Source organism: Geospiza fortis, unplaced genomic scaffold (genome assembly GCF_000277835.1).
Source record: "Geospiza fortis unplaced genomic scaffold, GeoFor_1.0 scaffold41, whole genome shotgun sequence".
NCBI classification, from domain to species: domain Eukaryota; kingdom Metazoa; phylum Chordata; class Aves; order Passeriformes; family Thraupidae; genus Geospiza; species Geospiza fortis.
The window spans coordinates 9,891,652-9,908,010 of NW_005054299.1; the positions used below are offsets into that span (position 1 = coordinate 9,891,652).

The window sequence follows — 16,359 nt, forward strand, 5'->3', positions numbered from 1 at the left end:
GAAACAGCAATCTGACTTACTTTGCTCTCTTGGCCATTTCATTGCCATCCCATCTGGGGCTGTATGGGTAATTCTTCTGGGCTTGGGAGTACAGCTGGCCACTGTTAGTGAAGTGGTAGACAGACTGAAATGTTAGGGTTGGTTGGTCTCGAGGAAAGTAGAGGGGTAGGTCAACTGCAATTCAAAAGGAAAAAAAGAGTTATAAAAATATGCTAATGTATTTTTTCCTTTTTGCTTAGTGGGAATATATCAGACCATTCTATTAGTTTAAAGGCGTCAGAAAAGGAGAAACTGATGGTTAGTTCTAGAACATCCTTCTGCATTTCTTATAAGTAATGATTCCAACCTATTGCAGTATGGGACACTTTGCTTTACCAAGGCACTTTTGTAAAGTACATGATTTTAAAAAAGTTTAGCTAGTGTATTGCTATGTTAATCATAAAATTTTCACCAGGGTTATTTAGTTATTCTAAAAAAAGTTACTTTTATAGAGAAATCTTCCCTTTCAAAAATTCACAAAATACATTCTGTTTTGCTTTTCATTAAAAAACCAAATTCATCTTTATCTGCTTTAACCAATATATTTTAGTGTCCTCATGGACATCAAAAGCATTATCATCCTCATTTTACAGCTGTCCGTCCTAAAGCATCCAAATGAGTTGATATAGAATGTAGAAAGATTCAGTCATATGAGCTGGAAAAGATTTCAGCTTGCTGTCATTTGCTAGACAAGAAAACACCCACAAAACTAAAAACACACCACAAAGTCATTATGACCCAAAATATCCCACTAAAAATAAAAATCAGAACCTCTTAGTTCCCTTTGCTTATCACTGTCTCATGATCAGCTACGTCTGGTGAAAAATAAAATAGTCTACAACAGTTAGAAACTGTGTATGTTTTCATGGTCAGAACTAGTTTTTAACTTAACTTTTTCATTGTTAGAATTATAGTTTGTATTTTCTTGGTCTACTTCTTATTTCAGGAGGCTTCAGAAATCTGTAGCTAAACTGAGTTATGACAACAGACTTGAATTAGTAATATTAAATGTCTAATCTAACACCCAAATTAACAGAAGAATGATAATTTCTTTTAAAGGGGTAGGCTTCCTTTATAAAGCACCTAAACCCATACTTTTTGATATTTTCCAAATGACATTTTAAAAATTCTGTACAGTGAAAGAACACTGCAATGGAATTGTATTTTAAATATTTCCAGAGATTCCAGCACCTCCTGTGAAATCTCTGCTAAAACACTGAGGAATCAGTGTAACACACGTTTTATTTTCCAAATTCCATGCTATCATCCTGCTAGTTCCTTCATTTTTCAGTTTATCTAATCACACCTAAATACTCAGATGTGCATCAGCTACGCCCTATCTCTTTGCTCTAAAGGACCCTCCGAGCTCTAGGAGTAGAAGCATTTACAGCCATGAAGAACACTAAATCAAATGTACTATTGCAGCCACAGTCCCAAAATACAACAAATGCTCCTGTGGAGGACAGTGCTGGCTCAGTTCATGACCCAGTGTCTGAGCCACACGTGACAACTCCCGGAGCCCGGGTGACTCAGCCCACACAGCAGCTCCCAGCAGATATTTAAGCAGTAATGACATGGGCAGAGTTCTGCTAATTTGAGGGCAGATCATTGCTTTAACAAAGGTTAGATGCAAAGATTGCTCTGTCGAATTCCTCTTTATAACGTGATTACTAAATAACAACCCTGAAAACCACTGGTGTGACCTGGCCATTTATCAGCAAGCACGCTGTCTCCTCCCCTCACAAATGATGTGTGCACCTCGGTCTCTGAAGGACTCCACCATGGAAAAGCATAAAGAATCAAGAAGATTGATTCTCTATTTTAATCTTATAAATATAATACTTCAGCTCTGAGTGCTTAAACTGTTTCTCTAGTGTATCTTTTTCATTCTTAAGTACCAACTCCTTAAGAGAAACCAAGTTTGTATACTTTTATATTTTATCACTTATTTTATTTGTGTGAGAGGAATAACAAACTTTAGCAAAGCATTCAAATAATAATTTAGTCCTTATACTCGACTTTCTAGCTGAGAATTTCTACCTTCCATTAACTTCCCCTTTAAAATTGCCATCTACATAACACACACAATCAGCAATAGTTTTTTTCCCCTGTAACTACAACTAAAGGTGGGCTCTCAGGGCAAAGTACCTAGTGCTAGAAATGCTGTTTAAAATGGATAATCAAGGCAGTGCTCTCACTACAGGGACACCTGCATTTGTTATGACAAGGTACCACCAAAATATATTCTATTAACCAAAATCTGTATAGGAATTTCAGGAATTACATTATAAACTGATCACATAAATCAGATAATCAAACTAGATTCAAAACTGTGCATCCCACATCTGGACAGCAGCAGCATTACCCTGAACTGCAAGTAGAGTTTTGAAAAATTTAAACTGCTTTTGATTTATAATAATACCCTTCATGTGAAATTGCCAAACTTCCAGTTTTCTAACCCAAGTGTTTCCTTAATACAAGGTGTGGATGAGTCCAGACCAAGTAAAAAAACCTGTCCCTAATTCTGGAACACAACCACACCTAAAAGGCCAGTAAACAGGAAATAGCCTTGAGTTTAAAGTGTTATACATATCTCAAGGTAGCCAGCTATTATTTCAGCAATAGGAAAGGAAGGCAAGAACTTGCTTCCGTCCCAGTGGAGGCCTGTGCATTGACACTGTTAGTGCACGGAATGAAAAAAATAAGCAAATACCACTGGCAATTAATGCTGGCAAAGTGTGTTGGACATGAAAGGTCAAATTCTGCTCATAATCACATATGGCTTGCTAAAGAAAATATTTCTTTTTACCTGGTTGTGTGTAGGCAGTCTGACTCTCAATCTGTACTTAATACAAAATGAGGTCTGCCTTCATGCAATATCTAATGACAAAGGTGTTACTGTAATTACATGCAAGACAACCATTCACACTTTGCCATGAAAAATGCATCACAGTTAAGAACAACACATCAGTTTATAAACAACACATCAGTTTTGTAAATTAACACCTGAACTAGGCAAACTGTAAAAGCCTGTGCTGGTTTGGCATGCTAGTTACCTAAGAACTACAAAAACGTATTCATGTTGAATACAAGTACTATTCCCAAATAACAGCTGACTCACAAAGTACCCTGGTGATATGTCTGCAGAAAATAAGCAGATGACTCATGTCTGTAAATTCCTGAAAGTACCAATAGACCCCTTGCTTAGTCATCTTTTGCTTGGATGCTGGGTTCACGAGCTCTGTAAACTATAATGAGAGATCTAGCTCTTAGTAGGACTCTCTCTCCCTTTTTTCCTCCCTTCTAAACAGTGCAAATTATCTCCCTAAAAATAACTTCATCTGCGTAAGTGAGTCATTTCAACTAGCAAGCTTATACAAGTCATGCAGTTAAGCAGTAATATTTGGTTATGAAGGTAAAAATGCTGCTGTCAAACTCAAGATCTAAAATGAAAATTATGTCAGAGGAAGTCCCATTTATCCCTTCTCTCGCAGAAATAGAAACATTTCCTTTGGAAAATTTAAACAATTAGCTCACTCAGGAAAGTAAAGCTTTCTAATTTAGTTCCATGCTCAAAGTAATTTAAATCTGATGATTTCTTACTTTGGCTCTCCTAAGCATCATACTGTTAATGTAAGAGGAACTTAAAGAAGCAGACTGGAGAAGGAATCCAGTAAAACATTGCTTTCTCCTACATTACAATTTACAGATCATTCTTTAAAAGTCAAATTTTAGACAGCCATAGAGTGGGGAAAATAATCTCTTTATGCAAGCACTACATGAGCAGAACTTGGAGGGCTGTTTATGGGTAATTAAGCATTGAGTAAATTCTTCACTGATTGAACCCTAATTTTCCCACACAGTTCATAAGAAAGCAAAAGAAAAAGGACTTGCTTGTTGAGAATGAGTCACGTTGTAAAGAAACTTAATTACAGTTTATAAATAGTTGAAGTTGCTCTCTTTTTCAAACATAAGAAACTATCTAGAAGTAACACACAAATTTGCTTCTTTTGACTTAGTATTTAATGCGTCGATATATTAAAAACATAGCCACCTTAAAGCCAAAATCTTGGTTTATTAATAACTAACAAACTGTGCAATGCATCTGTATGGTTGAATTGTTTTCTTTAAAAACAGCAATCTGAGGCCTGGAACAGGTTACCTAGTTTGTTAAGCTTATGTCAACAACTACAGAGTTGATTCTGACTATCCTGTAACTTTAAAATAGTATCTTCAGCATCTAATTTTATGACTTGTTCAACAGGATATGAAATATGGAAGGAATGTCTCAGAAAAAGCATGTACCAGTGCTGCTACAGGTTTTCTGAAGGAAAAATCCTCAGAAGAAAAGGGCAGCTTTACCAAAGTGCCCTCTTTTCCACCTTTAAGCACTGAAGAAAAGAGATGGGAAAACAAAACAATGCTTGAAACGCTTGGTGACCATTAATATATTTCAAAGCACTCAGTAACATTTAAAAAAATTTCCATATACTGTTCCCCCGTTCTAGGGAAAAGGTTTATCTATCCTTCATGTGGCACTGGATAAATCCAGATAATTGTTTTCACAAAAGCCAACATTTACTCACTGGATACATCACTTAAATCCTTGGATGCTGCCATACTGGTTATCTTACTAACCTTTGGGATGCTTGATTCTGCAGCAGTTTATTGCATCTGAAATTTGTTTTGCACTCACGAACACTGAGTGATCTGGATATTTTATTGTTGAGATTTCTACTTTGACAAGATTTTATGGCCTGCACAACCTTAGTTCAATCCGTACTTGCTTTATGGAGCTGCCTTCAAACAGAAGATAACACATTGTGGTTTCCAGTTCTAAACAGTTCTAGGCTGCACCGAGCCGGCCAAAGGAGACACTGTTCTGGCTTCCCCCCTCTGCATTTATTTACTGCACAACACTGAAATCTTGCTCCAATTATATGTGTTCATTTCTGCATGAGCTTTTCAATGTGATGGTTCTAATCATCATAAGAATGATGTTAAATATTTAAAAAACAGTTTCACAGCACATTCATGAATTGAGAGGTTCTTTAGGGATTCCAGATCAGGAATGAAGGAACAAGGAAAGAACAGTCAACCTGCCTGCTGATGCTAAGTACCAGCCTGTGGGATGCAATTCTTCTGAGACTTACTAGTAGAAAATACTTTATACAGCCAAACACAAGTCCTTCCAATGCTGACTGCCATAGTACATACTTCAGAATCCACAATTACTGGACATGTGAGAGGTTTTGTTACAATTATTTCACCAGAAAACCAAGAAGGATATGCCAAACTCAAATCTCCAGAGAACACTGAAGATTCTTAGCCTGACACTAGCTGTTCTCTTCCCAAACTTCCCTGACTCACTCCTTACTTATCATCCAGCTTTGGCAAGAGACTGCCTCTACACTCAAGTACTTCTGATGAAGTAAGTAATGGAAACAGGAAACACATATTCCAAGCTCCAGAACTGCATTTCTGTCTCTTATTAGTACATATTCATCATCTTTCTGCCTGTTCTTTTTTTGGTTCACTGAATTTCACATTCTCTCTGCCTTACTTGCAATTGAGCTCACACTGCCGGGAAAAACAGTGGATTTGAATGCATGGCCTCAAACTGAAAAGCTCCTTGAACTCAGAGTTCTGCAGTTTTCCTGTGATGATGCGGATGAGAGACACATGTGAATTTTCAGTGCAACTCCATGGCAATACATATACCATATCACTTACACATCTCTCAAGCCCTGTTTTAAAAGAAAATTTGTACTATATTTTTTGACATGACCTCCCCTATGAGACAGGTGATTCAGACAGCCCATACAATGGGTGAAAAATCTTTACCTAACTTCAAGGAAAAAGAGCTTTCTTCAGTTTTTAGATAAAAATTGCAGTGCAGAAGGCCTTTCAGGATTCATATTGATCATAGTTCCTATGGAGAAGGTCTAAATAGATTTAGCCACAAGCATTCTGGGGGCTGTAGTGTCTAGCACAAAGCTCCTCAGGGCAGATTTCAGGCTGCTTTCCCTAGTGAATCTTTCCTGGACTCGCGTGTGCTGAAGGTCTTTGGCCTACATTCTACTGGCAAAAAATGAACGGGGAAACTTGGCTTAAAATACACAAAAATTACTGAATGCCACAGCTATCCTGCTTTGGTGTGTGATGATTTATTCTTGCAGGAATGAGAAAGCAAGGATGACAAATAACATATCAATGGCATTAGTGTGGGACTTTAGGTTAACAGAGCGCAGTCACAGGAATTTGAATTTGTTAAATATTATTAGGGCTGACATCTCTTCTGGAGAAAATGAGTTTTTTTTGCAGGAAGATGCTATTTTGAAATCAACATTTCAAAATTTCAAATCTGAAAGGGAAAGCTGTTTACGGAATTTTAGCTGAGACACTTATGGCATTCTGGGTGTGTTGGTAATCACAGCTGGTTTTGAAATAATTAGGTCTGCCCTTGCTACGGGAAATATCCACTCCATTGGCAAAGTCAACACTTGTATAGTTAATGAGTAAGATGACTTATGTACAAAATACTTTCAAATAAATACTACAGAAATACAAGTAAATACTCCAAAAAAAGAGGAACAACTTTTTTATTAACAGAATATAAAATACTAAACAATAAAAGACAAACCACTGTAGGCAAAATGGAAACAATGAATTGTGATGGATTAAACTATTCTGACACATTGCAGAGTAGATCTGTTTAATTAGCTTTCTTTGTTTTGGTTTGTTAGTTGGTTTTGTCTGTTTGGGTCTCTTTAAATAAAATGTAACTCATTTTTATTTATGGAGGAGGACTGCACGACATTTCTGTATTCACCTTGGGGTTCTCCTTCCACTGATAGTGGGAACTATAATACAATCTAGGCACCAGTGGCAACTAGATTTACGATTACAATTGTTTTGATTTTCTTTCAACACAGGCATATTATATGCCTTTATTATAACCTGCAACTTTTTTTAAGTACTCCATCCTTCATATAAACCAGCATTTTCAAAAAAAGTGATAAAAATATTTTGTATGACTGAAGTTACAGTCACGTGCTGCACACAGAGTATCTAACTATTGGTTTAATTTTACAGAGGAACTAAGTAACAGATCAAATCAAGATATTCTTCAAGCAGTTTCCAGCTATGTGGTCCAAGACCATGCTATAGAGCTATAACATAATCTGAAAACAGCTTCATAACATCTTCTTGCTTTTTGAGTGTCATTGCCCACCCCACCTATGTCATACTTTTATTGGATTTCTCTTACTGGAAAGCAAGACTGGACTACCTCCTGTGGAATACCTCACAATCCTATATTGATCCAAAAGAAATGGCATAATGGCCTTACAGGTCTTTTCCTTCTCTAATTTCTGTAATCATATCTATCTTAATTAAGAAAAAGGCTTCTTATTACCAGTTTCAGCTACTTACTTGTACTTCATTTTATTTTTACTTCAAATTCTCAAAGATCTTCATTCCCTCCTCCTTCCGTTTTTATTTCCTTTTATTGTTTCTGCTGTTACAGTTTCTATAGTAACTTCTGGAAGTGCTGATGAGATTGGTGTGACTAAAAGCTGTCTCTTCTCCATCTGAATTGTTTGAAGCTTGAAACTTAAATACAGTTGCAGTTGTTATGGGTGTAAAAAGCAAGCCATGCCCTTCCTTGGCACAGGCAGGATCACTGCAAAAAATACTCCTCTGCTTTCTGAGCAGAAATACACTGATAGATGCTGAGAAGTTTTATGTTACTTTCCAACTGGACAGGAAGACTTCTAAACCATGTTTTCACCTGAAAAGCAGATGTGCAAAACCATTGTCTTCTCTCACCAATATTTTATTAAAATTACAAGGCTTGCAAATAGATTGGGTTTTTTTCTGTTTTAAATGCTTCCTGGGATTTGAAAGAAAATTCTTTTACTTCACTCTCATCTGTAGTCAGTGTGACATTATCCTGCAGGTCAAGAGGACCCTGTGCTGCCACACCTGCTATCCTGTTCTTCTAACCTTTGCTGCTTGCAGGCTGGCAGCTTTCAAAACCCAAGCCAGTGTAATCCCATCTGGCCCACACAGCCAACTAAGCCACTCCAGGTATTTTTAACTGCAGTACAGGCCCACTGCATCTTCCCACTCCTGAACATCACAATTACCACTTTTACTCTTCAGGCCACCTTACACAGTACTAAAAGCTTATCCCTCTATTGCTTTTTGACCTGAACAGCTGCTTTTTGGAACACACTTTTATGACATGCTTTTTAGATCACCAGCCATTTCTGGTGCATTTTGTGAATCATCATTTGAGGATGATGCAAGACAAACATCAGGATCACACCCCTAAGCTTCAGGGAGCAGACTTCAGGCTGTTCAGGGATCTTGCTCCTCCCATGGAAGACTCCTATGGGATAATGGTCCTGGTGAGAAGATGGGTCCATGATTACATTCTCCAAGCTCAAGAACAGAGCAGAAAGGCAAACACTACCAGCAGGAGGCCTACATGGATGAGCAAGGAACTGATAAAACTCAAGCACAGAAAGGAATCACAGGAGATGTGGACACTCCCTGAGCATGCAGAGACAGGACTGGGAACGTCAGAGCTGACCTAGAATTGAATCTGGCAATGTGAGTTAAGGACAGCAAGATGGGCTGCTACAGGAACAGCAAAGTCTGAGTAGGGAAAAGATAGGACTGCTGCTGAATGAGGCAGGGGGAGAGCTGACAAAGAAGACAGAAAAGCAGCTTAAGCACTCCCTCCTCCCATTTTGAAATTTATGCATCTTTGTGACCAGTTTCATCTCTAAACTAAGGTGTATTCCTTATTATTCCAAAATGAATTATATTTCTATTTCATAAAAGGTATTCAGCACTTGCCTCTGTGTGCTATTGCTGTCACATATAGATTCTTAGAAAAAATTTATTTTGGTGACAAAGTGATTGTCATTACATAGAAGGAGGAAAGAGAGGGAAGAGTGATTTAGAAAATGTTTCTTATCTTGATGCAGCTCTTATTTCTAGAAATTTCATATCTCTAATAATCCTGTGGTGCTGTGCATCATCCTGTTTCTTTTCTGAAAGCATTACCTGGTATTGAACCCAGGACTCATCCACGAAACCCCTGCTCATCAACTCTTTCTGGACTAAAAACAAGATATTTGCTTCCTACTTGCTATTATGAGCAATTTTGTACTTGATGTATTTCACACCTTTAAAGCAGTTCTCATCTTAGAGAAAAACTATCTGTGAGTTACCAAAGCATGCAGACACAAACCAGACACGGACTAAGAAGAATAAGCACCACAACCTGTACTCAAGTCCTGCCCCAGTCAATTACTTTTTGTGACCTAATTATTTCTTTTCAAAAACTGAGTGGATAAAATAGGATTATATCCTTTTTCCATGGCGGATACCTTTCGTGAGAATTTTAGTTATCGGTCATATACTTCGGGCACATAGTAGTCATACTCTAGATATATATATATATATAAATTAAAAAGAACCAACAGTTCACTTTTCTGAAAAGTGCAATTTTGTAAGAAGTTATTACAAAACCTTTCAGTCCATTTGTTAAAGTGCTTGTAGTTGCTGGAAGACCGTCAATTAATGTCTGCAGCAATACACTACAGTTTTAAAAGTGTGGCAAACACATATGTTTCTCAGAAATTAAAAAAGTAATATCCACAGCAAAATGACATTTTAAAATACCTTGCCAGTCCACCCACATCAGGCCATCTATAAGATTCCTATAAAGCCTAATTAGTATCGCAACTGTTGCTTCCTGTTTGTTGCTGTCCATACCAAGTTTTATGAGCTTTCTGCTGTCCATTCTCCCTTTTTCTGTAATTACAAATAGGAACCTACAACTAGCTTATTCTGAGTGACATGAAAACAAAATGAACCCAGAGAAACAGAAAAAAAGGAAAAGAAAACCACTTTTCAGATTCACTTGCATCCATTATGAATACCTATATAAAAAAAAGTCTCATTTGGCTCACATACAAGTAAATAGCCAAGGTGGAATCAAAGGAACAAAATGTTTAAAGCACTCTTAATGTCAAAAATAAAATTACCAGCTTTCAATAAAAATTTCAAACTAAATCTACTTGGCAGTATCACTTAGAAAAAAAGGAAAAAAATACACCATGGAGAAAAATGATCAGCAAAGCACTCATTAATTTTCCAAATGCTACAATTGAATCCTGTGATTAGCCCCTGCCTAAGCCCATGCCTAGTTTAGTGCAGAACCGTGTGCCTGTGACTCAGGCTACTTTTCCATCACACTGCCTGTCCACAGCTCTGCAGCGTACCTGCAGTTTTCACTGACTTCAGTAAGCAAGAGACACCTCACTACGCAGGAGATGGCCCAGAGAATGCTTTGCTCTGAGGGACTGGAACAATGTACAAAGTTTTGAAGAAACCTGGTCATTTCAGGGTATATTTTGCTGTAGGCAGAACATGCTTTCAGAAACTCTCAAGACAAAATTCAAAGAAATACATGGAACCAACTACAATACTGAGTCAGAGGAGAAGACCATCAAAAAGAAAGACACTTCTTCCCAAGCATAAGGTCCAAGATTTTCTCTAGCCACTTTTACATCACTGGGGCTTTGTTAATCTACAGTTCCTCATTTAAGAATGAAATGACAGTCTTATACAATATTTACAGATTGTTTTGATAAGCATTGAACTTCTCATTCTAGACTCCTGAAACATTTATTTTGTTACGCTTGGCATTTCTGCTGAACTATCCTGCTTTCCTGACAGGACCAGATATCACCTTGTTATTCACGCAGTCATGTTCTCTTTTTACCTTCTTCAGTTTTCAGAGTCATAAATTCCCATTTTCATTTAAGGAACAATGAGAAGAATAAAATAACAGCACTATATAAGAAAGTTAAAACACCTCATTAGATAAAAACTCACAGAAACAATCTAATGCAAATATTCCACTTAATACTTGGCCTATTTTTTTAGGACACGGCTCAGGCAGACAAGGGTTTTTTTCTCATAAGTTTTCTTGAAAAGACTGACAAACGTGTGCAGACAGCAATATTCAAACAAGAATGCATCAGAAGCTGGTCTTGGTAACATCCACCAAAAACCCCTGAATCCAGAAGCAGGTGCCTACCCAAAGCCTGACACTCATAAGGTATAGTCTCCCTTTAGCAAACTAATGCTTTAGGTCCCTTGCTTGCTTGCTTCTCTCTTGTTTCAAAACTTTCTTCTTGCTGGGATGCTGTCTGTTTCTGATCTATCCTCTACCAGAGACAACCACCTAACTGCACAGACAAGTTAAAGGGTAGACAAAAAGCTACTTATGTTGGCATTCCCATAGCAAGAAAAATCACCATTTAAACTCAATCTTTTACATGCCCAGCACTTTGGAAATCCTGGGTCAGTGGCATTATCCACACAGAAACTGAAATTCCTTACAGTTAGCCAAGGTCATTTACAGCAAATGTTCCTAACCAACTTCACTTTGACTAAGATCCCAAACAAACTGGAAATATAAATGCTTTCAGCCTTCAACATTCTCTACCCCCTAAAATATTGTTCAGTGAAACAAACCCTTTTTAGTTTAATGTTTGTCCTTTTCAAGACATCTTAAACAGCCACTAACACAAGCAGTGTTTCATTTGCTACTGCATACTGGTCCAGCTTCTGTCCTGCTCTTTAGTGCTGATAAGCTAAAGATATTGCAAGATAAAAATTAATCTTTGAAAAGCCCAAATACAGGTTGCTTCAGAGTTCTACTTTTGTGTTTATAACAATAATGCTACTTAAATTCTTAATTATGCACAGATAATGTAACTTGTGTTTTCATCTAATATTGATGGTTATTGCATCAATGGTCAGACTTGATCTTAAAGATCTTTTCCAACACAAATGACACTATAATTTATATATGGTATAAGTACATAAACTGTATACAAGAACAAGAATACAAGGAAATATCTGTCTCCAAAAACTAATCATAGCTGATTTATAAACAAGAAGAGAAAGTCTATTGAAAAGTGAGCAGTCTACTGAAGTTTACTTACAAAGATTCATACTGGGACTTACTCATAAACATTATCAGTATCAAAAGCAGTAAGCCTGATTAACGATTTCCTTTCCCATGTGGATGCATGAACTTCTCCAAATGTTTATTTCTTCTGTCTTATATTTGAAAGCACTTGATTAATTCTGAAAACTAAACCACTAAAGAAACAGTTCCTTTGACTAGTCTTTGATCTAATAAAATAACTCCAGCAGCTTCATTAGTCTAATGATTAAGTTTGCAGCTAGGTAGCTCCTTGGTAGAATGTGTAGACTGTGGTCTTCATTCTATAACTACAGCACCAGTCATTCTTTTTTTAGCATATGAAGTTGTTCTAAGATTATTTGACTTCAGCAATTCAGAACTATTTTTTTGTTTCTCTCCTCTTTAACCCACTTTACTCAATAAAACTATTCTGAATAATTTCAACTTACTTCTAATGTTTTTTGCTTCCTAGTGTCCAAACAAGTTTGTAACTCTCAATGCAAACAGTTGCAAAACAATGCCAAAGTTATTTTGGAAACCTCTGAATCCATCTTCTAAAAGAAATACGACTCATGTTAGTGTTTATAAATCTCACCTAAATTGCAATCTCAACCCCAAAATTTTAATGAAAATTTAGATGCCAATAAAATGTACAGTGGTGCCTTTCATTTGAAATGCCACAGTGCTTGCTGTATACTGACCTATTTACTCTCCTCTGAATACTTTATCTACATACTATAGTAAATATATAAAGTAGAACAGTTTTCAACTTATTGCTATCTCTCCCAGACATTTTATTAGACGCTTGCTAAATATTCAAGCCTAATATACATAGTTATGTCAGTGGTTAGGAGATGAAAGCCTACATTACTTCACTCAGGAAATGAAGCGCAGGTTTCGGTCCTTTCATTGCAATATCCTTCAGCGCACGGACCAGAAATGCTTTTGCACTGAATTGTTCAACAAGTGAGTGATGCAATGGCTTACACAGCTAAGCCACGGTATGATTTCTAAGGCCACAGGGTTAACACATAGTGATAAACTATTCAGTTATAATTGTAGCTTTCAGGCCAGTTTAATTGAATACCATGAATACTACACAGTTAAAGCTCGCTCTGTTATTTAGCAGAAATTTGAATTTTGATTCCTCTGAAATCTAAGTGATTCAACATGTATTAAGGTATATTATCTCACAGCACAAATCAAATCCACAGGAATTTTAACATTGATTAAATTAACCCAGATATGCTGGGGAATAAGAAAGGTGGGAAATCTTCAGGAAGGCTGTACATAAAGAAGTGTCGTCTCATAGAAGACAATTGTTCAGTGACCAGGTCTCCATTGTAGTTGAAATGTAAGTAAAGATTTAATGAGGATAATTTTCCCAAAGATATTACTTCAATTCTGTTTTCCCCCCAAAATAAATTATAATAACATGATGGAAGAGCTTTAATTTCAGGTTTGAGCTTTCTAAGATCATCAACGATTCTTAAGATCATTAGTGTGTGGTAAGGTAATCTTAGGGCATAGAGGGAAAGGGATTAATGAGACCATTTTTTATGATCTGCAATACAACACAGGGTGAAGGACTTCTCTGCACAATGGCAATCCTGACTTCCTGCATTAAAAACTCTGGGACAAATTTCTATGGCATCATCAAGACAGCATGAGTCTTCCACATGAAAAGCAAGTCCACAATAAAAAATTATGTAATATGAAAGACTCCAGTGCTAGAATGCTATCAAACACCAGCGCTGCACCTGCCCATATTGCAGTGTAATAATTTTAAACATAAATAAGAAGCATAAACAATCAAATCTAAAGAATTACATGACTGAATTTCACCAGATCAAACTATCTTTGATACCTGTTAATTTTACCTTACCACAAGGAAAAAGAGAAATTGAAACTTAAGGTAATATGTAAAAGCCAGTATCAAAGCCACATTTACTAATTTCCACATGGAGTGATTCCTATATATTTAAATTAAAAATGTATTTTTGATAGTAATACAATCTTCATTTAAAAATTTTAAACAACAGCAAACCTAGCTATGTTGTTAGGACAGTTTTGCCTACACAGTATCAGTCTAGGAATAAGTTTTGGATCCTAATGATAATATGCTGTTATTTCTTATGTGATATATTTTTTCTACATAAAGTGTCTTTACTTTACAGTTGTTATCAATGCATTAATTCCTGACAGTTACAGATGATGTTAGGTATTCCTGGGTTGAGTCCTCATCATTAACACTTTTGAAAAGCTAAGTTACAACAGTGAAATCAATCTTATCAGTGAGTCAAATTATCAAAAAACCTTCCCAAGACCCTTTTGGCATTCTGCAAAGCCAAGATTTCACTATTGGTGTGCATCCTCTCCCCTTCTCTAGATACAATTGAGATTTTGTGTTTTCTAAGTCACATCAAAAATAGATTAAGCACTGGATAAAAATAGCTAAAACTTTTAAATTGTTTCCTGTAATTGTACATTTTCCCTTTTGAACTTGTATCTTCAGAGGATAGACATATATGCCTGAGGCAAAGTGTTACTCACTGTGAACAAGGAAGCAAAAATCTTTCCACATCAGCAACAGAGTAAGCTTTGTGAATCCTTCTGCATCATATTCCACCACACCACTATCAACAAAAACACAGCAAAAAAATGAGTACAGTTTTTACCTTCAAATACTAGATGATGAATATGTGAATTTTGCAATAGGGAGATTGTTATTTTTGTTTGTTTGTTCAGAATCTTCCAGGATTTGCTTTTTTTTATTAACAGATACAATTTTCTAGCTAATTGTAAATTAGATTAAACTTTTAATCTCAGTAATTGTCTTAATTATGCTGAGGTATTGGAGGTTGTTACCCAAAGAAAGCCCATTTTCAGTTTAAAATACACTTTTGAACGAAAGAAAACCTGCTACCACATCTGCAGTCCTAAACTGATAAAAACTGTAGACACACAAATTCCCTGTACCTTACTCAAATTAAGATTATTTATCATTTCTGTAGTGAGTGAGATGGTAAAACTGAAAATAAGCAGGCTGAGAAGAGTTTAAATTTGAAAATTTGGAAGAGTATATATAAAAAATACAAAACACGAGATCATAACAAAAAATTCCATATAGAATACTTGTTTGATAGATGGATTAAAAGTTTCAACCATCAGAAGCTGGTATTCTCTGTCTGAAGCAGTATCAGAAGTCATGAACCACAAGGCGGATGTCATATAGTCATAGGAACGTGTGGCCACTTCTATAATAGAGTTTTCTCAGAAGAAAATAAAATGTCTTGATAAAGATTGAACTTGCACTGACTGTTTACTCATATGTTCAGCTGAAGTTATTGCTATCTATTTATCATGGTATTAAATTTGGGTGCATGCTAGAAGCCACCTGTTTTCCTAACCTCACTTGAGAGACCTGAGATTTGAAGGGCTCCCTTCTCCCTTGGAAGCAGAAACCCCTCATCACAATTAGCTAAAGGTTTGACTCCAGCTCAGTTTAGGCAGGAAACCCAAGTGCCAACCCCTCACAGTGCCACAGCAGTCCTGACAAATTGATTTGTGAAGTTAATGTGCCATCATGCCTGGCCATGCACCTTTCATCTGCAGGAAGGAAACATGACCCAAGAGCCTCTTCTCTTGAGACACAAAATACTGGTTGTTGGTGGGAACAGCTGGTCTCCCAGCCCTGCCTTTACACTGAGCAGGGGTTTCTGGCTCTTGCAAGGCTTGGAACCACACCTGCTTCCCCATTTTCCCACCTCACTCACTGCCTGTTAATGTAAAACCCCTTAAGTAATTGATTCAGAAATGAACATACTTCTTCTGCACAAGGAAAATCCCTACTGTCTCTTTCCCATCATCATCTATTTTCTAGAAAAATCAGATTGGCTACTGGCACAGAAGCGAAATAATACTGAAGTACATTCCAGTATTGCTACAGAAAAACAATCTGAACACATCATTCTGTGAAAAATGATGTGATTTCATCTCATCCAGTGGACAGCAGCCACACAACCACAGACCATATGCAGAAAATGAGTTTCCCCCACACTACAGAGAAACATACGTCGGAAGAAAACTTACGTTCCAAAGTGACTCAGGAAAGCTGCAATGTACTCTCTTCTCTTATGGTATCCCTGAATAACATATTGTACCTTAAAAAAGAAAGAAAATAAATCCAGAGCTATAAAAAGATTAAAAAACCAAAGCCCAGTTTGTCATACATTTCTTGTTAAGGAAGATTTATGTTTGACATGGTAGAATTTCTGAATCCTACACTTAGCATGATTTCC

The 16,359-nt window shown here is 36.6% G+C and overlaps 1 protein-coding gene across 2 annotated transcripts in view; it reads right to left on the bottom strand.

Annotated features, from left to right (window-relative positions):
* The window catches only part of BABAM2 (BRISC and BRCA1 A complex member 2), a 156,833-nt gene that overhangs the window by 18,686 nt on the left and 121,788 nt on the right, over window positions 1–16,359 (bottom strand). For both annotated transcript variants that reach the window (XM_031059243.1, XM_031059247.1), the window contains 3 exons: window positions 16,151–16,221; window positions 14,612–14,694; window positions 21–174 (listed from right to left, as the gene is read on the bottom strand). In XM_031059243.1, the coding sequence (XP_030915103.1) occupies window positions 21–174; window positions 14,612–14,694; window positions 16,151–16,221 (308 nt within the window). The remainder of the gene's footprint in view (window positions 1–20; window positions 175–14,611; window positions 14,695–16,150; window positions 16,222–16,359) is intronic.